At 45.7% G+C, this 24,730-nt stretch overlaps 1 protein-coding gene across 1 annotated transcript in view; it reads left to right on the top strand.

Moving 5' to 3' along the window:
• The window catches only part of PKHD1L1 (PKHD1 like 1), a 309,471-nt gene that overhangs the window by 182,380 nt on the left and 102,361 nt on the right, over positions 1 to 24,730 (top strand). The window contains exons 45-50 of the mRNA XM_077493225.1: positions 10,258 to 10,337; positions 10,433 to 10,562; positions 10,687 to 10,816; positions 20,293 to 20,534; positions 21,354 to 21,490; positions 21,736 to 22,765. Of these exons, the coding sequence (XP_077349351.1) occupies positions 10,258 to 10,337; positions 10,433 to 10,562; positions 10,687 to 10,816; positions 20,293 to 20,534; positions 21,354 to 21,490; positions 21,736 to 22,765 (1,749 nt within the window). The remainder of the gene's footprint in view (positions 1 to 10,257; positions 10,338 to 10,432; positions 10,563 to 10,686; positions 10,817 to 20,292; positions 20,535 to 21,353; positions 21,491 to 21,735; positions 22,766 to 24,730) is intronic.

Here is a 24,730-nt window from a genome sequence, read left to right on the forward strand (position 1 = left end):
CCAAGGCAAAGTGTATATGAACTTGCCGGGTATTTATAATGGCTGCTGTCAGTCATGTGACGCCTGACTGCAGAGGGCAATACCTGCTCCATACTGCCAGGATCCCTCCGCTGGTGGACACCAGTACTGCGGACCAAAGATGACATAATTCCAGCAGGAGACACCTGCTGGTGGATCGCAGTACTGCATGCCAAATGATTGATATTACCAGCGGAGGGAACCTTTCCTGACAGTACCCCCCCTCAAAGGAGCGACCTCCGGACGCTCCAACTAGTAGTTGCTGGGGAAAGTCCACTGCGTCAAGCTGGGCTATGGGCAAAGTCACATTAGGTTGGGTAACAGACACTTCAAGCAGGGCAGCAGACAGAACCACATCGGGCCGGGAAGCTGGCACGTCAGGCTGGAAGGCGGGCAGCGGCACGTCAGGCTGGAAGGCGGGCGGCGGCACGTCAGGCTGGAAGGCAGGCACATCAGGCTGGACAGCAGGCACATCAGACTGGAAGGCATCGGACTGCAAGGCCGGGACATCAGACTGGAAGGTGTCGGACTGCAAGGCCGGGACATCAGACTGGAAGGCGTCGGACTGCAAGGCCGGGACATCAGACTGGAAGGCGTCGGACTGCGAGGCCGGGACATCAGACTGGAAGGCGTCGGACTGCGAGGCCGGGACATCAGACTGGAAGGCGTCGGACTGCGAGGCCGGGACATCAGGCTGGAAGGCGTCAGGCTGGAAGGCCGGGACATCAGGCTGGAAGGCGTCAGGCTGGAAGGCCGGGACATCAGGCTGGAAGGCGTCAGGCTGGAAGGCCGGGACATCAGGCTGGAAGGCGTCAGGCTGGAAGGCCGGGACATCAGGCTGGAAGGCGTCAGGCTGGAAGGCCGGGACATCAGGCTGGAAGGCGTCAGGCTGGAAGGCCCGGGACATCAGGCTGGAAGGCGTCAGGCTGGAAGGCGTCAGGCTGGAAGGCCGGGACATCAGGCTGGAAGGCGTCAGGCTGGAAGGCCGGGACATCAGGCTGGAAGGCGTCAGGCTGGAAGGCCGGGACATCAGGCTGGAAGGCGTCAGGCTGGAAGGCTGAGACATCAGGCTGCAAGACGTCAGACTGGAAGGCCGAGACATCAGACTGCAAGACGTCAGGCTGGAAGGCGTCTGGCTGGAAGGCCGGGACATCAGGCTGGAAGGCGTCTGGCTGGAAGGCCGGGACATCAGGCTGGAAGGCGTCTGGCTGGAAGGCCGGGACATCCGGCTGGAAGGCGTCAGGCTGGAAGGCCGGGACATCCGGCTGGAAGGCGTCAGGCTGGAAGGCCGGGACATCCGGCTGGAAGGCGTCAGGCTGGAAGGCCGGGACATCCGGCTGGAAGGCGTCAGGCTGGAAGGCCGGGACATCAGGCTGGAAGGCGTCAGGCTGGAAGGCCGGGACATCCGGCTGGAAGGCGTCAGGCTGGAAGGCCGGGACATCAGGCTGGAAGGCGTCAGGCTGGAAGGCCGGGACATCAGGCTGGAAGGCGTCAGGCTGGAAGGCCGGGACATCAGGCTGGAAGGCGTCAGGCTGGAAGGCGTCAGGCTGGAAGGCCCGGGACATCAGGCTGGAAGGCGTCAGGCTGGAAGGCGTCAGGCTGGAAGGCCGGGACATCAGGCTGGAAGGCGTCAGGCTGGAAGGCCGGGACATCAGGCTGGAAGGCGTCAGGCTGGAAGGCCGGGACATCAGGCTGGAAGGCGTCAGGCTGGAAGGCCGGGACATCAGGCTGGAAGGCGTCAGGCTGGAACTCTGGCTCTGGCACTCCGGGCTGGAGCTCTGGCTCTGGCACTCCGGGCTGGGACAGATTGGTAGGTGTGGAGGCAGGTTGGGTTAATGGTAAGACCATTTTGGTTGGGAAAAACTTTCGTTTTTTCTTTGGCTTAGCCACTGAAGCTCTGTAGGTGACTACAGGACTGTAAATAAGGGGTGCAGCAGACTGGAAAGGAGGATTGTGATATGGCAGAGAAGAGGTACCAGTAGCTGGGGAAAGAACTTGTGGGTTTGTAGACAGCGGAGAGGAAGCAGGTGGGTTGAATGCAGGATAAGTACAGGGAGTAGAGACTGGATATGAGTATTTGGTTGGGAGCAGCGTGTACTGGGGTGCAACTGAGGCTGACATGGCTGGTGGGGAAACATACTTTTGGGTAGGCTCATACCTGATGGCAGAGGTGGATTGTTTGGCTGGGGCTGATTGCACCATGTCAGACCATGCTGAAAGTATGGGTTGTACAAACTGAAGTTTTAAGCCTCCCTGTCTAACCAAAGACTGAGCAGATACAATGCACTCAGCAATCACCTGTGGGGAACAGGCTGAGTAGTGTTCACAAAAATCAGAAGGATCATCTTCAAAAAGCCATACTAAAGATACAACCTGATTCATATCAAAAGGAGGAGTGAAATCATCACGGCCATCTGGGATACAGGGCAGGGCTAGCTCAGTACAGATCTTTATCAAAGGCTGCACCTCCTCAAACAATGTATAACCCTGATCGACCAGGGAGTGAGCCAAACGCATAGCTGCAAACAACTGGTCACTAGACCATTCTTTCAAAACCTGGCGGCAATAATCACCACTCTCAGATGCCAGCAGAGAAAAATAAATGATCTCATCAGCATTCATGTTTGCAACCAAACTAAAGCAAATGGTTCCCCTGTGCAGCCACTTCTGGTCAGGAATGGCCTTGGTATTCTGTCATGAACCAGATGTGACCAGAACTGTGTGACTGCGACAAGTGAACCAGACACAAATAAGTGAAGGTAAATTTATTAAGCAAACGCATATAAATGTGAACACACCATCAATACGAACTAAGTGAACAAACCAAACAACCAAACAGTGAAGATAAGCAAATAAACCAGTATATGTAACAAAAGGGAGTACCAGAATCGTAGTCAAGCCAGGCCGGGGTATCAGGTATCAGGTATCAGGTATCAGGTATCAGGTATCAGGTATCAGGTATCAGGTATCAGGTATCAGGTATCAGGTATCAGGTATCAGGTATCAGGTATCAGGTATCAGGTATCAGGTATCAGGTATCAGGTATCAGGTATCAGGTATCAGGTATCAGGTATCAGGTATCAGGTATCAGGTCAGGGCTCAAGGACAATACCAAGGCGAAGTGTATATGAACTTGCCGGGTATTTATAATGGCTGCTGTCAGTCATGTGACGCCTGACTGCAGAGGGCAATACCTGCTCCATACTGCCAGGATCCCTCCGCTGGTGGACACCAGTACTGCGGACCAAAGATGACATAATTCCAGCAGGAGACACCTGCTGGTGGATCGCAGTACTGCATGCCAAATGATTGATATTACCAGCGGAGGGAACCTTTCCTGACAGTAGGAGGGAAAGGAGGAAGGGGAGTTGGAGAATTAGTCCATTCTGGCTCGAGTTAATGAAAGATGTAGAAGCAGTTTTAAGGAAACTAAAAGAGTTCATGTTTAATACAAAAATGGCCCCAATTGATATAACTTGGGACGCATTAAAAGCATTTGTTAGAGGGATACTAATTCAACAGGTGGTCAAAATTAAACAAAAATCCAGGAGCTGGGAGGAAAGAATTAGGAAAAAAGTAATAGAGGCAGAGGTTAACTACATTAAGGATCCAACACCTGAGAAACAGGCAATATGGCTAAATAAACAACAGGGGTATAAATCTGTGATTATTAAAAGAGAAGAAAACAAACGCATGTTTCAGAAACAGTGCCGCTTCGGAGAGGGAGAGGGGGTAGGGAGAATGCTGGCTCGTTTAGTGAAAGCTAACTCTCCCCCCTCTACCATCCCAATTAGGGATGAGCTTCGAGTTCGAGTCGAACTCATGTTCTACTCGAACATTGCCTGTTCGCCTGTTCAGCGAACAGTGAACAATTTGGGCTGTTCGCAGCAAATTCAAAAACACCCTATACAAGTCTATGGGAGAAATCTAAAGTGCTCATTTTAAAGGGTAATATGCAGGTTACTGTCCTAAAAAGTGTTTGGGGACCTGGGTCCTGCCCCAGGGGACATGGATCAATGCAAAAAAAAGTTTTAAAAACGGCCGTTTTTTCAGGAGCAGTGAATTTAATAATGATTAAAGTGAAACAATAAAAGTGTAATATTCCTTTAAATTTCGTAGCTGGGGGGTATCTATAGTATGCCTGTGAAGGGGCGCATGTTTCTGGTGCTTAGAACTGTCCCTTCACAAAGTGTCATTTGTGCAGGAAAAAAAGTCTTTTAAAATCACTTGCGGCTAAATTGTCGGGTCTCCGTAATACAGAGAACACTCAATGAGTGTTCTCTGTATTAGCCGACAATTCATTCATTCATTGATAAAAAAAAAAAAAAAAAGCGTGGGGGTTCCCCTAAATTCAATTACCAGGCCCTTCAGGTCTGACATGGATATTAAGGGGAACCCCGTGTCAAATTTAAAAAAAAATTGACGTGGGGGTCCCCCCAAATATCCATACCAGACCCTTCAGGTCTGATATGGATATTAAGGGGAACCCCGCATCAAATTAAAAAAAAAATTGACGTGGGGGTCCCCCTAAAAATCCATATCAGACCCTTTATCCGAGCACGCAACCTGGCAGGCCGCAGGAAAAGAGGGGGGGACGAGAGAGCGGCCCCCCTCCCTCCTGAACCGTACCAGGCCACATACCCTCAACATTGGGAGGATGCTTTGGGGGTCTGTGACCCCTCAAAGCACCTTGTCCCCATGTTGATAAGGACAAGGGCCTCATCCTCACAACCCTGGCCGTTGGTTGTGAGGGTCTGCGAGCGGGGGGCTTATCAGAATCTGGAAGCCCCCTTTAACAATATGATCATCCATCGCTGGACCCCAGAGATCCATCGCTGGATAGCAAGAGTGGATTAGCACCGCTGGAAACTTTTTTTAATTTTTTTAATTTTTAATAAAGGAATTTTTCAAAAGTGTGTTTGTCTTATTTAACCATTTTGACACTTTCTTTGTGAAATGGTAGGGGTACTTTTGTACCCCCTTACCATTTCAAACAGGGGGGGGCCGGGATCTGGGGGTCCCCTTGTTAAAGGGGGCTTCCAGATTCTGATAAGCCCCCCACCCGCAGACCCTCACAACCAACGGCCAGGGTTGTGAGGATGAGGCCCTTGTCCTTATCAACATGGGGACAAGGTGCTTTGAGGGGTCACAGACCCCCAAAGCATCCTCCCAATGTTGAGGGTATGTGGCCTGGTACGGTTCAGGAGGGAGGGGGGGATCCGCTCTCTCGCCCCCCCCTCTTTTCCTGCGGCCTGCCAGGTTGCGTGCTCGGATAAAGGGTCTGATATGGATTTTTAGGGGGACCCCCACGTAAATTTTTTTTAAAATTTGATGCGGGGTTCCCCTTAATATCTATATCAGACCTGAAGGGTCTGGTATGGATATTTGGGGGGACCCCCACGTCAAATTTTTTTTTAAATTTGACACGGGGTTCCCCTTAATATCCATGTCAGACCTGAAGGGCCTGGTAATTGAATTTAGGGGAACCCCCACGCTTTTTTTTTTTTTTTTTTTTTTTTAATCAATGAATGAATGAATTGTCGGCTAATACAGAGAACACTCATTGAGTGTTCTCTGTATTACGGAGACCCGACAATTTAGCCGCAAGTGATTTTAAAAGACTTTTTTTCCTGCACAAATGACACTTTGTGCAGGGACAGTTCTAAGCACCAGAAACATGCGCCCCTTCACAGGCATACTATAGATACCCCCCAGCTACGAAATTTAAAGGAATATTACACTTTTATTGTTTCACTTTAATCATTATTAAAATCACTGCTCCTGAAAAAATGGCCGTTTTTAAAACTTTTTTTTGCATTGATCCATGTCCCCTGGGGCAGGACCCAGGTCCCCAAACACTTTTTAGGACAGTAACCTGCATATTACCCTTTAAAATTAGCACTTTAGATTGTGAACGTTCGAGTCCCATAGACTTTAATAGGGTTCTAAAGTTCACACGAAGTTTAGGTCTGTTCGCAGGTTCTGGTGCGAACCGAACAGGGGGGTGTCAGGCTCATCCCTAATCCCAATGATTAAGTCCATGGAAGGGACAGTCACCACCAGTGGTAAGGAGATAGTTGAGATTTTCAGGGCCTATTATGAGGACTTATATAAAACACGGGATCAAAGGAAGGAAGAAGACATGTTATCCTTGGAGAAAGTGATGCTTCCAACTCTCACCCAAGAAGAGAGAGAGGATCTAGAGGCCCCTATAACTTTAGGTGAACTACACCAGGCAGTGGCCGGAATGGCCTCCCAAAAATCCCCAGGACCAGATGGACTCCCGGTGGAGGTATATAAGAAATACAGCGAGATTCTACTCCCGGAGTTGCTCAGGACCTTGGAAGGGGCAAAGTTAGCGGGGAGATTACCTGCATCTATGATGGAGGCGATCATTATAGTTATTCCTAAAGAAGGGAAGGACCCACGGGATGTAGCGTCATATAGGCCAATATCGCTTTTATGTTCCGATATCAAAATACTGGCCAAGGTGCTCTCTAACAGACTGAACAAAATTATTGATAGGCTTATACACCCGGATCAGACAGGATTTATAAAGGGAAGATCAACTAGTATGAATATAAGAAGGGCATTTTTGAATATACAAACACCAGTGGTGAGCGGGGGCTCGAGGGCCATTCTGTCTTTAGACATGACTAAGGCTTTTGATAGCTTAGAGTGGAGGTATCTATGGCGCATCCTGGAAGGGTGTGGATTTGGACCCATATTTATTGGGTGGATCAAAATGATGTACGGTGCACCTAGTGCAAAAATAAGGATTAATGGGGACCAGTCCGAAAAAATTGAAATGAGTAGAGGTACACGGCGGGGATGCCCACTCTTCCCGCTGCTCTTTGCTATGGCGATGGAGCCGTTGGCAATTGCTGTCAGGTCACACTCTGAGATTACTGGGTTTCAAAGGCAGGGGGGCAGGGAGGAGAGAATCGCTCTATACGCGGATGATGTTCTCCTCTTTTTGGGAGACACTGGCCAATCTCTTGAGAAGGTAATCAAACTGGTAGAAAATTTTGGAGGTTTTACAGGTTTATTAATAAACTGGAGGAAATCAGAACTGCTCCAAGTTGATAGCCCGAGGGCTGTGACTGCATCTGGGATACCACAAATGGAGGTAGTAGGGGCAATGAAATATCTAGGTATATATTTAACAACAGATGTCAGTCAGTATGTGGATAAGAATATGGGTCCGTTACTGAGCAAATTTAAGAAGAGCTGTGACGCCTGGAGCCGGCTTCCCCTGTCAGTGGCAGGCTGATGCAGCCTGATCAAGATATGGCTGCCACAATTGTTATACGTCTTGCATAATGCACCAGTTTGGATATGCAAGAGGTGGTTTAGAAAAATTTAAACTCTCTTTCGGGAGTTAATTTGGAAAAGGGGAAGGGCGAGAATCCGGTTCCAGGCACTGCAGTTACCAACGGACAGAGGGGGAGTGGTGGTACCCTGCCCTAGGAATTACTACCTAGCAGCACAGCTGCAACATATGGTGGATAGCGATCAGGAAGAGGTGGGTAATTTAAATAGGGGGGGAGGTTGATAGAAGCTCCACATGAAACCCTGACTGATGCACTAGAGGCAAATTCCTTTAAGCATAGGGTCCCTACAATAGTAATGATGCGGAAAATATGGATAATGGTAAAAAAACTGACAAGGTGTAGGGAATAGTCAGAATATACGCCCCTATGGGATAATAAGAATTTGCAGGAGGTACTATCAATAGGAAAAATCAATACATGGGAGAAGAAGGGGATAATAAGACTGGGTCAATTATACGAGGGCGGAACTCTGAAGTCATTTATGGATTTAAAAAAGGAATATAGTATACCACAACAGACATTTTTCCGATATTTACAACTCAGGCACGCTTTGGAAGCACAATTTGGCTCCCAGATACCTGCATTGGACAAGACATCTTTATCACAAAAGATACATACGGTGGATAAGTCCAGAGGGTTTATATCCACCATGTATGAATCACTGTGTAAAGGCTCCTTATAAGGAACCCGACCTGGTCAAGCAAAAGGAGAAATGGGAGGAGGACATGGGTGTAATGACTGAGGAACAGTGGAGGAGAGTATTGGAGCTCGGACCACTAATCTCAGTGTCCCCATCACAAAAAATATCGCACCTGATGTTGATACATCGAGCCAATTATACCCCCAAGAAGCTGTTTAAGTTTGGCAAGAGGACAGATGCTAATTGCCCTAGATGTGGTGGCTTTGGAGACCTCATACACATGGTGTGGAGGTGTCCAAAGCTATTCTGGTACTGGGAAGAAATTGTTGAAATCATAAACAGGATTTTTGGGACAAGGCTGGACCTAGACCCAGGAACATGTATACTGGGTTATAGGAGAGCTCTTGGGGAAGGGTGGAATATAACAACCGCAATCACACAGTGTTTGTTCCAAGTGCGGAAACTGATAGCACAAAAGTGGCAAGCGGTGGGAGCACCTCTCTCGAGTGAATGGACCCAAGTTATTAATGATCTGGTGTGGAAGGAAAGGACGGTATATATACGTAGGGGAAACCTCAAAGGGTTTGAGAAAATATGGGCCCCTTGGTGGAAGGAAATGGAGCACCCATTAGATTAGCATTATCGTATGAGGATAAGAGTAGATAGAGGTTAATACTCATTAACAGTTGAGTCTTGAAATAATGATAGCTATGGAGATTGTGTGGTGTTTAATCGGTTGTGTATTGCTTGATTGAACAATATTTGGATTTTGATATGATGAATTGAAACAATAAAGAGAAACTAATTAAAAAAAAAAAAAAAAGTTTCCTACAGTGTTTCTGAATTTGATTATTTGATTGATATGAAATACAGACATTTCTTAACCACTTACCGACCAGTCGCTGCAACTGTAATGCAGCAGGTGTCCTCCCCTGGGCGTAAACAGACAGATCTCTGTGCTGTCAGGGGGAGAGGAGACTGATCTGTTGTCCATACTAAGTATGAACAATGATCGGTCTCCTCATACCCCCACAGTTAGAATCACTCCCTAGGACACACAGTTAACCCCTTGATCGCCCCCTACTGTTAACCCCTTCCCTGCCAGTGTCATTTATACAGTAATCAGTGCATTTTTATAGCGCTGATTGCTGTATAAATGTCAATGGTCGCAAAAAAGTGTCAAAAGTGTTCTGTCCCCCACAATGTTGAAGTCCCGATAAAAATCACTGTCATTACTAGTAAAAAAATAAAAATAAAAATGACATAAATATAGCCCCTATTTTGTAGATGCTATAACTTTTGCGCAAACCAATCAATATACCCTCATTGCGATTTATTTTTATTTTTTTATCAAGTATACATATTGGCCTCAACTGAGGAAGACATTTTTTTTCTTTCTTTTTTAAATTGGGGGATATTTATTATAGCAAAAAGTAAAAAAATATTTTTTTATTTTCAAAATTGGTGCTCTTTTTTTTGTTTATAGCGCAAAAAATAAAAATCGCAGAGGTGATCAATTACCACCAAAAGAAACCTCTATTTGTGGGGATAAAAAGGACATCAGTTTTGTTTGTGTACAAAGTCGCTTGCCCACGCAATTGTCAGTTAAAATGATGGAGTGCCGTATTGCAAAAAAATGGTCTGGTCATTGAGGGGGCAAATCTTCAGGGGCTGAAGTGGTTAGTTCAAGTACTGTGAGTTCACCTTTCACTGATTGTGCTTGGGTTTTAGGATCTCAAAAAAGGTAGGGGTTCTTTAGACTATGGAGAAATTAACAAAATGTTTTGCAAGAACAATGCTTGCACAACTCTTCTAAACTTAGGACATGGAGCACATGCTGCTCCAAAATAACAAAAGGGGTGCAAGTGCCTTTGTTAATTAGGCATGATAAGTTCTCTGTTTTGTGGCTGTGACAAGCGCCTGCACCAATACATTTCCATATTAGAGAATTAGAGAGTATATATATATATATATATATATATATATATATATATATATATATATATATATATATATATATATATATATATATATATATATATGGTTGGCTGTGACATATTGGAATCAGGGCTTGATGTGATCCAATTTAGTTTGGAAAGTTGGGTAATACACTAAAGTAGTATATATATTATTGCTATTGTTTTATGTCATTTATTGTGTAGTCTTTTATTAAACAAAACCGGTATGTATCATGTGTTTTTCTTTAATGTGGGTAGGTAATAAATGAGTTTAATATGCATAATTTTATTTATTTTTTTACACCAGGAGGAACTCTGGTTTTTGATGAAGCTGATATTGAGCTCCAGGCTGAGAATATTCTTATTACAGATAATGGTGTTATGCAGGTATGGCTGACTAGAGCAGTACTACATAACAACAGAATCCATGGACTTAAACATGATTGACTATAATAGGAGTGGTTTGCTTTGTTTATATTTAGGTTGGAACTGAGGCTACCCCATTTCAGCACAAAGCTATCATAACTTTGCATGGACATTTACGATCCTCAGAGCTACCTTTGTACGGGGCAAAAACACTGGCGATCAGGCAAGGAACTTTGGATCTTCACGGTAAGTCAAATTTTATTTATTTAATTAGATCTAAAGTAAATAAATGGATAGAAGTCCAATATCTACCGAATAGCATGACAAAAAAATGCAAAGGTCAATCCAGACTCCTGTTGATGTTTTCCAGGTATTCCAGTGCCGGTAACTTGGACCCGTCTAGTGCAGACTGCAGAGGCTGGAAGCTCTACTCTGCTTCTACAGCAAAGTGTGACTTGGAAAGCTGGGGATGAAGTTGTGATTGCGTCAACAGGACACAGGTACATGACACTTTCACCAGTGACATCACACATCAACAATGTAGAAAACTGGTGTATTTTTGCTTTGCAAAATTCTTTTTTAACCACTACAATACAGGGCACTTTCGCCCCCTTCCTTCCCAGCCCAATTTTCAGCTTTCATCGCTCTAGCGCTTTCAGTGACAATTGCGCGGTCATGCTACACTGTACCCAAATGAAATTTTTATCATTTTGTTCGCACAAATAGAGCTTTATTTTGGTGTTATTTATTCGTTACTCCGTTTTTAATTTTTTGCGGTATAAGCGCAAAAAAAGCGGAAATTTGGAAAAAAAACAATATTTTCTTTTTTCTATTTTAAAAGAAATCCAATAAAATCAAATTTTGTCATAAATTTAAGCCAAAATGTATTCTGCTACATGTTTTTGGTAAAAAAAAATCCGTTAAGTGTATAATAATTGGTTTGTGTGATCACGGACATATGTACGCAAATGATCATGTACAAATGTGTGCAGGTGATCACGTACATATGTGTGCAGATAATCATTGGGACGTGATTTTAGTGGGACATATGTGGGGGACATGTTTTTATTATTAGGGACATGTGTTTTTATTATTTGGGGACATGTGTGTTTTGGGGACATATGTGGGGACATTGTGTTTATACTGTGTGGTGTGTTGTGTGTATTACACTAGACTGATGATCAGTGAGTAAAAAGCTGTAAAAAACAGCTCATACTCACTGATCATCAGCCGGCTGCAGCGATCTGCTCTCCTCAGCGATGACTTCTGCGTGAGGAGAGGAGGAGCCGATTGCCTAGCAACCGGCTGTTTGTTTACATCACATGACGGCCGTGATTGGACACTGCCGTCATGTGATCAGGAGGGCCAATCACAGAGCCCTCCTGCCGATCTGAGATGTGCCGTGTCCGGGTGACACGAGCACATCGGGATTGCGCCGCTGCGCGGGCACGCGCGTGCGCGATCCCGCTCCTTCTGAAGGACGTTCCTGAACGTCCTATCAGAAGTAGACGGCTCCTACTCGGCCGTATATGTGCATTGGCCGGGTGGGAAGTGGTTAATAAACATGATAAAATTCTTATGGTTTTCTCTCAGCTGTTCTGTCCCTATCTATCCACATGTAAAGTAAAACCAAGTTATGGACATCTTTTAGAATTTATACTGATACCCAGTGGCGGAATTACCAAGGTCGCAACAGTCGTACTTGCGACGGGGCCCGGCATTCCGCACTGTGGGGAGGCCCAGCGGGGTTGCTATTCACACATGGCTCTGAGCAAAGATCATGTATGTCATAGGAGAGCAGCACAGAGACACCGGAATTAACATTCTATTTGCCCGTCCGTCCTCTCTCGCAGGGGATGAGAGAGGACACACAGCTGATCTCACTGCTCCTCCTTCTCCCCCCTCCTCTCTCCTGTGTGCAGCCACTTGTGCCCAGTATATGCAACCACTTGTGCACAGTATATGCAGCCACTTGTGCCCATCATATGCAGCCACTGTGCCCACCAACCCCCCCCCCCCCCCCCCCCCCGCAGGACTTGAAGCTCTGGCAGCACCCTTAACCCCCCGCACACGGCTCTGACAGACCCCCCTGGCACTTACCACAAGGCAGCAGTTCCTCTAAGTGCACCAGAGCGGCGTGCGTCTCCTCCATGGCCTGGCGCTTTGGCCAATCAGGAAACAGGTCTGACGTAACATCACAAATATTAATTTCCATATCAGTGATCGCATAGCTAAGAAATAGCCTGTAAAATATCACATGAAAATGGAGTAGTCTGGATTGGCCTTTGCTGTTTTTATCTGCATTTGTTTGATTCATTTCTACCATCCATTTCAGTTAATACAAAACCCCTACCAGTCTCAAATGAATCAAATATCAGGTCTTAATAAAGAAATTTCTGCAGGGGGCATGGCCAGGACAGGCATGTGAGAAGACGTGTGTCTCACAGCTCATACACAGCACAGTCAATTGATCCTCTCCCAGCAGTAATCTACCGGCAAGAAACGGCTATCCAGCTGGCTACCAAGCAGGGCAACCCTCCGGACCACCCGCCGGCACTCTGCACCTGTGGTAAAAGCAAAAAACCGGAGGTTTACATGAATGAATGAATGAATGAATGAAATACTTATATAGCGCACAATGCGAACTGAATCGCCTCTAGCTTCAAAATCCAAGATGGCGCTGGCGCGGCCTTGGTACAGTGCACACCGTGTGGAGCAGAGAAATCCAGAGGGGATCCCAGCAAAAAGGCACCAAAGACTGCGGGTAAGGAGTACCCGAGGGACATTACTTTTTATGCACAAAAGCTGGGGGGACTCCTGGAACAGGTGGAGGCGGGGGGATCTGCGCACCCTCAAGTGGCACTACCGGGCCCAGCAACACAGAGCTTACTGCAGCAGTCAGCGGGGGGAGACAGAGGGACAGGGTGAGCAGGACTGTATAGCTGAGCAGCACCATCCCTCTCCCACAGACACTGCTGCACATGATGATACTGAGCAACCAACTCTGGCAGAGATACTTAGAGCAGTGCATGTCTGCACTGCTTCAGTGAATACCCTTAAAGAGCAGTTTGGGGGTTTAAGAGAGGATGTCTCCCTGCTGAGACAAGATCTGCAAAAAATTGGAGAACGTACAACTGCGGTGGAAAGCAGGGTGAGTGAAGTTGAAGACAGACTCCCCCCAGTCGCTCGAGAGGCCCATTCTGCCCATCAGCTAGCCAGGGAAACTAACAATAGAGCAGATGACACCGAAAACCGTTTAAGACGGAATAATGTGCAGGACTTCCCGAGAAAAGACTGAGGGGAGAGACCCTACCACATTTATAGAGGGATGGCTACAGGAAGTATTTGGCAAAGAAGCATTCTCTCAGTTTTTCACTGTGGAGAGGGCCCACCGCACAACGGGCCACCCACCGCGACCTGGAACCCCTCCCAGGCCTATCCTTGCCAGCCTTTGCATTACAGAGACAGGGAAGCGGTACTGAGACAAGCAAGAGAGAAGGCCAATGTACAGGTGAATGGGGTCCGGGTATCTTTCTACCCGGACTTTTCTGTGGAGGTGCAGAGGAGACGGGCCAAGTTCTCAGATGTGAAAAGGAAACTGAGGGCATTGCAGCTACCCTATGCTATGTTGTACCCAGCTAAGCTGAGGGTTACCGCTAACCGCCAAACCCACTTTTTCGAATCGGCTCAAGATGCTGCACTGTGGCTGGATTGGAACGAACAGGCCTCATGTCACCGAGGTGGAGAGGAGGTTGGGGATTGATTTGTTGACAGCCACGGCCGGAAGCCACGCCAAAGAATCACCATGCTGGAGGTACCGACAAGCTTTCTATGGAGTGCTCATATTTGGTTTTTTTCGTTTATCCCTATGTTTCCCTTACAATTCCACCCATCTTTGCCATGGGTGGTTAGAAGACGTATTGTTCATTTTGACACCAAAGAAGTATTTTGTCTAAGCGGGGATACTTAGGACTGGCTCTGCTGGGAGACATACTATTACCATGTGAGTCTTGAGCTATCTTGTGAAGATGCAAGAAAAATGCGTTCTTTCTACGTGAGAAGTGGGAAAATAGAGCTCAGTTTTGGTTTCTAGTTAGTTTAGCCTGGTCTGTCACGTTGACAGCCTGGACTGCTGTTTTTTGTTTTTTGTGTTTAACTTTTTCTACACACAGGCTTCGCATGAAGGACACTAGGCTTTGTAACTGTCGCTATGCAAACATGGGTAAATTTGAGACCCCTGAACTGGGGCACATCCCCAATAATGTGTGCTGGGGCCGGGCCTGTTCACTACTGGCTTGGTCCGGCTTCCCCTTTCCCTGGACCTTGCCACACTTTACTACCAACTTGAATGTTTTTTATTTGATTAGATACACCCTGAAGTTACTTGTTTATATGAATGCAAATGGCTGAAATATATGTGGTGTCTTGGAATGTTAGGGGGCTCAGCTCCCCGCTTGAAAGCATTATGATTTCCACGTGCTTGAAAAAGTTTCACCCAGCTATTTTGTGTTTCCAAGAAACACATTTGACTCCGGAAACTCAGAGATGTTTGCAGTACTCTTGGGCCGGGAAGATATACCATTCCACATACACCTCCTTTTCTAGGGGGGTGAGTGTGTTAGTGCACAATGCCATTGATTTTCAGGAGTTTGACACATGTATAGATTCTGAGGGAAGGTATATTTTCCTACACTGTCGTATCGGGTCGTTACACTGTATTTTGGCATGCATATATATTCCTCCCCCGTTTACAGTAGGGGTGCTCCGGACTCTGCTGACCTATTTGGCGGGGCGGCCAGACCTCCCGGTGTTAATAGTTGGTGATTTTAATTGCTGGCAGAGTCCCTCGATGGACAGGCACCCTAGTTTGGGGGGGGCTTGCCTCGTTGATGGAGTCGCCATTGCTGAGTTTGTTTAATGAGGTGTGGTGGATAGACATGTGGAGGCACAGAAACCCTTTGGAGAGGCAGTTTTCCTGTTTTTCCAAAAGGCATGGCACACTATCTAGGATTGACTTAGCAGTGGGTAACACTGCCATGCTCCCCTCCGTTTCGGAGATGATATACAAACCACGCAGTGTACCTGACCACTCCCACTTGGTGATTAGCTTGATTGTGGCTCCGCTGTCGGGGTTACCCAGGGCACCCTGGAAATTTAAAGCCTTCTGGCTGAAACTATTTCTATCTCCTACAGAGCTGGAGCGGAGCATGCAGGAATTCTTGGAGAGGTGGGAGTTTGCGGACTCCCCCTTGACTCAATGGGAGGTCTTTAAAGCTTATGTAAGGGGGCTATTAATCGCAGAAATCACAAAGGTTAAAAGACAGTCCGCCTGACAAAATTTTGCAGGAACTGGCAGGGTTTTATGAGAGACTATACCTACCAACCGGGGAGTATACCATGGAGGAACTTATGGGATACCTACAGGGTATTAACTTCCCGCAACTTACCAAGGAGCACAGACAGGTACTGGATGCCCCACTTACAGAGGAAGAGTTTCAGGCAGCATTAGCAGAGTTCCCTAACTGTAAGGCCCCTGTATCGGACGGACTTCTTATAGAAATATACAAACAATACAGAATCATGCTTCCTAGGCTGCTAGAGGTATTTGTGGCAGCTAGGGAACAAGGAACCTTGCCCCCCTCGATGTCCACGGCAAATATTGTTCTTATTTTAAAACCAGGGAAGGATTCCCTCGATCCGGGATCGTACAGGTCCATCTCTTTGTTGCAGAGTGATGTTAAACTGCTGGCTAAAGTCCTTGCACTTAGACTAAATAAGGTCATTGCAACTATAATACACCCGGACCAAGCTGGGTTTATGCCGAATAAATCCACGGCGGTAAACCTCAGGAGACTCTATCTGAATATTCAGTCTCAGGCAGATAACACGGGACAGAGGGCCTTGCTCTCATTGGATGCTATGAAGGCTTTCGATAGCATCGAATGGGAATATTTATGGGGGGTTCTTCAGAAGTTTGGACGTATGTTTCCTGGGTCCGTCTGCTCTACTGTCACCCACAGGCAGCAATTAGGGAGGCGGGGAGAGTATCCCATACCTTCGCGTTGGGCCGGGGCACGAGGCAGGATGTCCGCTGTCTCCCCTGCTCTTCGCTCTAGCTATTGAGCCTTTGGTCATTGCAATTAGAGACCACCCGGGTATTACCGGCTTCCGATATGGGGACGTGCATGAGAAATTGATGCTCTATGCGGATGACACTATGATTCTGCTAGGAGACGTTGCAGGTTCCCTTCGAGTGGCCATGTCGGAATTCGGGGTGTATTCTAGGCTCCGGATTAACTGGACAAAATCCTCCCTGATGCTTCTGGATGAAAATGGAGAGCCACCAGCTGATAGCTCCATACCCCCTTGGTTACATCCTTTAGGTATCTGGGAGTCCAGGTCTCACCCATGGTGCGGGATTATGGGGTGTTGAACATCTTCCCACTGCTGCAGAAATGTAGAGACCGGATTAGGACATGGAACTCACTCTGCCTGTTGGTAGCGGGCAGGGTGAACTTGATTAAGATGATACTTATGCCCCAGCTATTATATGTACTCCACAACTCTCCAGTAGTGGTCCCACTGAAAACGTTTAGAATTGTGAACTCCCTTTTCCGCTTGCGAATCTGGGAAAATCGCCCCCCCCCCCCTGCCCAGGATTAAACTCGAGCACTTACAGTGCCCTAAGGACGAGGGTGGACTCACCCTGCCGAACCCATGGTTATATTATCTGGCGGCGCAACTCCAACACCTCATAGGGACTATGGAGGGGGAAGCAGATAGACCAGGTCATGCCCATAGTTCTTCAGAGGCTGTGATGCTGCACACAGTAAAACGAGACTCAGTGCCTGCGGCACTTGAGGCTCTAGCTTTTGGGAAACCAAATAAGAAATACCCGACCTACAATCTCATACAGAAAATTTGGAACAAAAGTAGATACCTGCAGGGAGTGACAGGGTACACAGAGTTTAGCCCAATATGGTCCAATGGAACATACCTTGAGATAGCACAAATACAACATGGGGCATTGTGGAAGAGGTATGGAGTGGTATATATTCGGGAGATCATCTAAAATGGGGTCCTACAGTCTTTTGAGGCTCTGCGGGACAGATTTGGCTTGCCGCCCAGTATGAGGTTTTACTATATGCAATTGAGGCACGCGGTGAAGGCGCAGAGTAGAGCCTCTGAGTGAGTTTCTTCGCCAACGCCGGTGTTTAATTTAATACTGAGGGCAGCCACTACTAAAGGCTTTATCTCTCAATGCTACAATATGCTCCTGCAGAGTCTCCTGAATAAACACCCCCTGAAAATGAAGAGTGGGTGGGACAGGGATGTAGGACCTATAGATGGAGAACAGTGGGAGGAAATATTGCAGGCAGTGCCCATGAGTTCCCTGAATGTGTCACAGAGGTTAACCCAATTGTATCTTATTTTAAGGATTTACTATACCCCACATAAAATGCATAAAATGGGTCTTAGGCCTACCCCGTTGTGTACCAGGTGCAAGAGGGATCACGGAGACCTGATCCACCTTCTGTGGAGGTGCCCGAAGCTTCACTCCTATTGGGGTGGCATGGTGGACACCATAAATAGGGTGTTTCGGATCTCTATGCCCACCAACCCCAAACAATGCTTGTTAAATATTTTGGAAGTCTTTGAATGGGAGGAGGGTGTTAGAATAGCTGTTATTAGAATCTTACAGTTAGCACGAAAGATGATAATGCTCCATTGGATATCAGAGGATCCGCCCATGGTTAAGGAGTGGATTTCCGCAGTTGGGAATATGATTAGAATGGAGAAAATGGTATATCAACACAGGGGTTGCTCCCGGAGGTTTGAGAAGCTTTGGGGCCCGTGGCTGGATGTACCGGGGATGGTCCCGGTGGATCTGGTAATGGGCAGACTACTAGGAGGGAATGCTGGTTGAGTGAACTCATACGGAATATTGGCCATCTAGAAACATGGGGTCGGGAAATAAAAAGTTAGAGAAGAGTGGGGTGTGTCTCATCTATGACGGTTTTGCAGTGACTATGTAATGCAAATGTACTGACCATGCAATGTAACTGTGAAATGTTGAAGCCTGGTTATGTTTGTTCATGTTGAACTAAATAAACTTTTCTTTGGATAAAAAGAAAAAAATAAATTTCTGCCTTTTCTCCTGGATGAGGAAATGCTACTGTCTACCACATGGTCTTCTATTGTGGTATTTTGTCTGGCACTCCTTTTTCTCACTCACTCCTGATTGGGTGACTGCGATGATTTGGGTATGTATACAGTATCTCAAAAAAGTGAGTACACCCCTCACATTTTGGTAAATATTTAATTCTATCTTTTCATGTGACAACACTGAAGAAATTACACTTTGCTACAATGTAAAGTAGTGAGTGTACAGCTTGTATAACAGTGTACGTTTTCTGTCCCCTCAAAATAACTTAACACACAGTCATTAATGTCTAAACCACTGGCAACAAAAGTCAGTACACCCCTAAGTGAAAGTCCAAATTGGGTACAATTAGCCATTTTTCAAATTGAGTACAATTAGCCATTTTTCCTCCCCGTGATCCATTAGTGTTACAGGGCCTCAAGTGTGAATAGGGAGCAGGTGTGTTCAATTTGCTGTTATCGCTCCTACTCTCTCATACTGGTCCCTGGAAGTTCAACATGGCACCTCATGGCAAAGAACTATCTGAGGATCTTAAAAAAATAACTTGTCTCTACATAAAGATGGCCTAGGCTATAAGAAGATTGCCAAGTCCCTGAAACTGAGCTGCAGCATGATGGCCCAGACCATACAGTGGTTTAACAGGACAGGTTACACTCAGAACAGGCCTCGCCATGGTCGCCCAAAGAGGTTGAGTGCACATGCTCAGCGTCATATCCAGAGGTTGTTTTTGGGAAATAGATGTATGTGCTGCCAGCATTGCTGCAGAGGTTGAAGGGGTAGGGGGTCCGCCTGTCAGTGCTCAGACCATATCCCACACACTGCATCAATTTAGTCTACATGGCTGGCATCCCAGAAGGAAGCCTCTTCTAAAGACGATGCGCATAAAAAAGCCTGAAAACTGTTTTCTGAAGGCAAGCAGACTAAAGATGTGGATTAATGGAACCATGTCCTGTGGTCTGATGAGACCAAGATAATTCTATTTGGTTCTGATGGTGTCAAGCGTGTGTGGCGGCAACCAGGTGAGGAGTACAAAGACAAGTGTGTCTCGCCTACAGTCAAGCATGGTGATGGGAGTGTCATAGTCTGAGACTGCACGGGTGCTGCCAGCACTGGGGACCTACAGTTCATTGAGGGAGCCATGAATGCCAATATGCACTGTGACATACTGAAGCAGAGCATGATCCCTTCCCTTTGGAGACTGGGCCACAGGGCAGTATTCCAGCACGATAACGACCCCAAACACACCTTCAAGACAACCAATCCCTTGCTAAAGAAACTGAGAGTAAAGGTGATGGACTGGCAAAGCATGTTTCCAGACCCAAACCCTGTTGAGCATCTATGGGGCATCCTCAAACAGAAGGTGGAAGAGTGTAGGGTCTCTAACATCCACCAGCTCTGTGATGTTGTCATGGAGGAGTGGAAGAGGACTGTGAAGCTCTGGTGAACTCCATGCCCAGGAGGGTTAAGGAAGTTCTGTAAAATAATGGTGGCCACACAAAATATTGACACTTTGGGCCCAATTTGAACATTTTCACCTAGGGGTGTACTCACTTTTGTTACCAGCGGTTTAGACATTAATGGTTGTGTGTTTGAGTTATTGTGAGGGGACAGCAAATTTACACTGTTATACAAGATGTACACAAACTACTTTACTTTGTAGCAAAGTGTCATTTCTTCAGTGTTGTCACAAGAAAAGCTATAATAAAATATTTACACAAATGTGAGGGGTGTACTCACGTTTGTGAGAAACTTTATAAACCCTTGACAGCATCACATTCTAGTGACCTTATATGTGCATTGTTTTCCCAATAGGCATAGTCAGAGTCAGAATGAGAAGTTGACTATACAATCCGTGTCTGCTGATGGCAAAAACCTGACCCTAAGTAAGCCACTGGTGTACCAGCACTTAGGCATATCAGTCACTCTGCCTGATGGAACAGTTTTTGAAGCTAGAGCTGAAGTTGGCCTTCTTACAAGAAACATTCTGGTTAGAGGCTTTACCAATGCAGAATGGAGTGACACAATACCAGCTTGTCCAGATGGATTTGATACAGGTAATTTAGTGTTTTCTATAGCTTTTGCATATTACTAAGCCCTGTGCTTTAGATACGTTAATCAAGTCTTCACTTTAGCAGCCACCAACCAACACTTTGCATTGCTGGTGGCTCTCAATTCCAGCTGTCATCAACAGTTCTGGTCCCCTCTGACAATCAAGAACTAAACTAATCATGTGATCACTAATTCAGCACGTGCAAGCTAAAGGCTACAGTGGGATGGTGATGCCATCTATTTAATAGTGTTAATAGTGTTGTTATGAGATACAATTACATGTACAATATTTTAAAAAGTATAATGTATATATAATGTATAATAAAAAATTGTTTAAGAAATAAAAAAAATTCTACATTTTTGTGCATTTATCAGCCTGTAATAAAAAATAAAAAAACACAGGGTTTTTACTAAAAACAGTAAAGTAAAAGTCTTTTATATTGTTACAAAAATTATTTAGGTAGGCAAATTGTTTATAGAGGAATGCTTACAATACTACATTTGGTCTGGTCATCAATGATCTCTGGTCAAAAAATGTTAATCTAACTTGTTATTCACAAAAGTATTCAAACTTAGCTTTCCATAAAGTCCTAGTGTCACCTAGAGATTATTGACACAGGTTTATAGTTTTCCACCTCTGGCTCCTCCCTCTTCCATCAGAAAAGGGTCAAAGTGCCCATGGAGGTAGAAGTGTCCATAGACTTGCTAATATGATATGACTACAGGGAGTTATATAATTATCAATGGTATGGGTTTTGGAACTGTGCATGTCCCATGTCCTACCTTGTTGAACACACCTGAGAGTGCGCCATTTCTTGTTCCAGGTGAATTTGCTACACAAACATGTTTCCAGGGAAGGTTTGGAGAGACAATAGGAAGTGATCAGTTTGGCGGATGTATAATGTTTCATGCACCAGAGCCTGGCAAGCTGCAATCCATTGGAAGAATAGAATACGTGGAGGTAACTGTTATGTTCCTGAGATATTAGGGATATGTGTACATTGCTACTCCTAGACTTAATGAGCAGTTAGCCCTTGGAGTGTGATTTTTTTTTTTTTTATTCTGGAGTTCAGCTTCAAGTTCCAATTTTTTTTAAAGTTTTAGTTCTACTTTTAATATCAGTTTCAAGTAGACTGATATTATCAGTAGCATAAGCATTTCAGAAGTGAAACATAAAACATAGTAACTATACTGTTTGTCTTTCAGGTTTTCCATGCAGGTCAAGCTTTCCGTTTGGGACGTTATCCTATTCACTGGCATTTAATGGGTGATGTCCAGTTTAAGTCATATGTACGCGGCTGTGGGATCCACCAGACCTACAACAGAGCAGTAACTATCCACAACACTCACCATCTTCTTGTTGAACACAACGTCATTTATGACATCATGGGAGGAGCCTTCTTCATTGAAGATGGCATAGAACATGGCAATGTGCTTCAGTACAACCTGGCAGTATTTGTCCAACAAAGTACCAGTCTACTGAATGATGATGTTACACCAGCAGGGTATTGGGTAACAAATCCCAATAACACCATTAGGCACAATGCAGCTGCTGGTGGCACACATTTTGGTTTTTGGTATAGAATGCACGACAACCCAGATGGTCCATCCTATGACCCAAACATTTGCCAGAAACGAGTGCCACTTGGTGAATTCTACAACAACACTGTTCACTCTCAAGGGTGGTTTGGCATCTGGATATTTCAAGAGTACTTTCCCATGGTAACAGGATCTTGTAATTCTTATACACCATCTCCTGCTGTTTTCAAATCATTGACCACATGGAACTGTCAGAAAGGGGCTGAATGGGTAAATGGAGGGGCTCTTCAGTTTCATAACTTCACCATGGTAAATAATGAAGATTCTGGCATAGAAACAAAGAGAGTTATTTCATCTTACGTTGGTGGATGGGGTGAGACCTATGGAGCTGTCCTTAAGAATTCCATCATTGTGGGCCATCTCGATGAATTAGGACTTGGCTCTAGTTATTGCACAGCTAGGGGCATAACGCTGCCATTCGCTGAAGGACTGACAGTATCATCAGTCAAGTTTATGAATTTTGACAGACCAAACTGTGCAGCAATTGCAGTGACATCAATTGCTGGATTGTGTAGTGACAGGTGTGGAGGATGGAGTGCAAGGTTTAATGGAATACAATACTTTAATGTACCCAACAAGGCTGGATTCCGGTGGGAACATGAAGTGGTTTTAACTGATATGGATGGAACTCTTACAGGTAAAAATATTTTCTTTTAAAATTGGGTTAGTGCTAATGATTATTATCTAGAGCCATGCCCAAAACCCAAATAAGGTATTGAAAATGCTGCAGCATACAAACACATTTTACACAATTTATGACCACAGTTTAGGAAAGGCTATTTTAATATGGAGCCTCCCACCCACATTTGCCACTATCACAACCTCCACTCTTTTGGGAAGGCTTTGCACAAGATTATATAATGTGTGCCCATTTAGCTGAAATAGTTGGCTAGTGACTTTCCACACCAAAGTTTCCAAACCTTGTCTTTATGGAACTGGCTTTGTGTACTGGGATGTAGTCATGCTAGAACTTAAAGATGATATGGTGTGGCACTTGCAATTCTGCTATACAACAAAGTAAATAAATTCCCTTCAGTGACACAATACACATACAACTGTACTACAATGCACCGCCCTCAGTTAGTTCCTTAACTAAATAAAGTGCACATATCAGTAAAGTACATAAATCAATAACACAATATTTCCAGGTCCAAAATCGATGTGTTAAAAAGGGTTTTGGCTGATCGCAGAGGACATAGAGCAGACTTATGCCATGTACACACAAGCGGAATGTCCGACAGAAAAAGTCTGATGGAAGCTTTTCATCGTATATTCCGATCGTGTGTATGCCTCATCTGACTTTTTTTTTCAAAAATTCTGACGGACCTAGAAAATGAACATGTTCTAAATATTTCTGACGGAACCAATTCCTCTCGGGAAAACCGCTCGTCTGTATGCTGTTCTGACGGACCAAAAATGATGCATGCTCTGAAGCAAGTACGAGACAGAAGCTATTGGCTACTGGCTATTGAACTTCCTTTTTCTAGTCCCGTCGTCCATGCTGTACGTCACCGTGTTCTTGATGATCGGACTTTGGTTTGATCTATGTACGCAAGACAGTTTCAGTGGAATTCTGTCAGAACAACCTTCAGAGTTTATTCCAACGGGAAAACCGGTCGTGTGTACAGGGCATAAGGGTTGTTTGTTTCCGGAGAGGAAAGGTACACGGGCCCGATGAAGTATTTAAAATTGTGCTTCTCTCCAAGATTCGCTGGGAATTAAAGAGGGATTCCGCCCAAAAAAAAAATATTAAAAGCCAGCAGCTATAAATACTACAGCTGCTGACTTTTAATAAATGGACACTCACCTGTCCCGGGTTCCAGCGATGCCGGCAGCCGAGGCCGATCGACCGCTCGGGCCTCGGCTGCTGCCGCCGCCATTCTAGGTCAGGGAATCAGGCAGTGAAGCGAATCGGCTTCACTTCCCGGTTCCCTACTGCGCATGCGCGAGCCACGCCGCGCAATAGGAAATCTCCGCGCTGTCACTGGGACCCGTGTGTGTCCCAGCAGACAGCGCGGCAGGGCAGGAAATGGCGTAGACTCCCGTGGGAGTCTATGCCCGGAAGTGGGTGAAAATACCTGTCTTTGACAGGTATCTCCACCCCCCTCCCCCCTGAAAGGTGTCAATTGTGACACCGGAGGGGGGGGGGGGGGGTTCCGATCAGCGGAGGTTCCACTTTAGGGTGGAATCCCGCTTTAACTGAAGAACTTTGTTGTAACCCTGTAGCAGTTTGTCCAGTATCTCAGTGTCTGGAAAGACCTTGCCCCAATTAGCCACAGATGATGAGGTGGGTGGCTAGTGTGGTGGATCAGAGGTTTATAAATGTCTGATATGGTATACGACTCTTCTTCAAGTAAACAATCTAATATAGTTGCCCTGAATATCTTTCTTCCCACACCATGCAAGGCGTAGATGAAGCTGAGACATTGGCAATAGTAGAAGACATGGGATTTAGGTATGGAGAATTTTTCTGCTATACTTGGAAAGAGGAGTGGCACACCCAATTCTAGATCACATAGGGAAGAGAACTCCGTAAGTCCTTTTTGTTTCCATAGGGAGAAGATTTTGTGTTCCATCACCGTGAGGAACATAGGGTTGCCTT

Source organism: Lithobates pipiens, unplaced genomic scaffold (genome assembly GCF_037356315.1).
Source record: "Lithobates pipiens isolate NorthernLeopardFrog02 unplaced genomic scaffold, aLitPip1_a1.2 Scaffold_19, whole genome shotgun sequence".
NCBI lineage: Eukaryota > Metazoa > Chordata > Amphibia > Anura > Ranidae > Lithobates > Lithobates pipiens.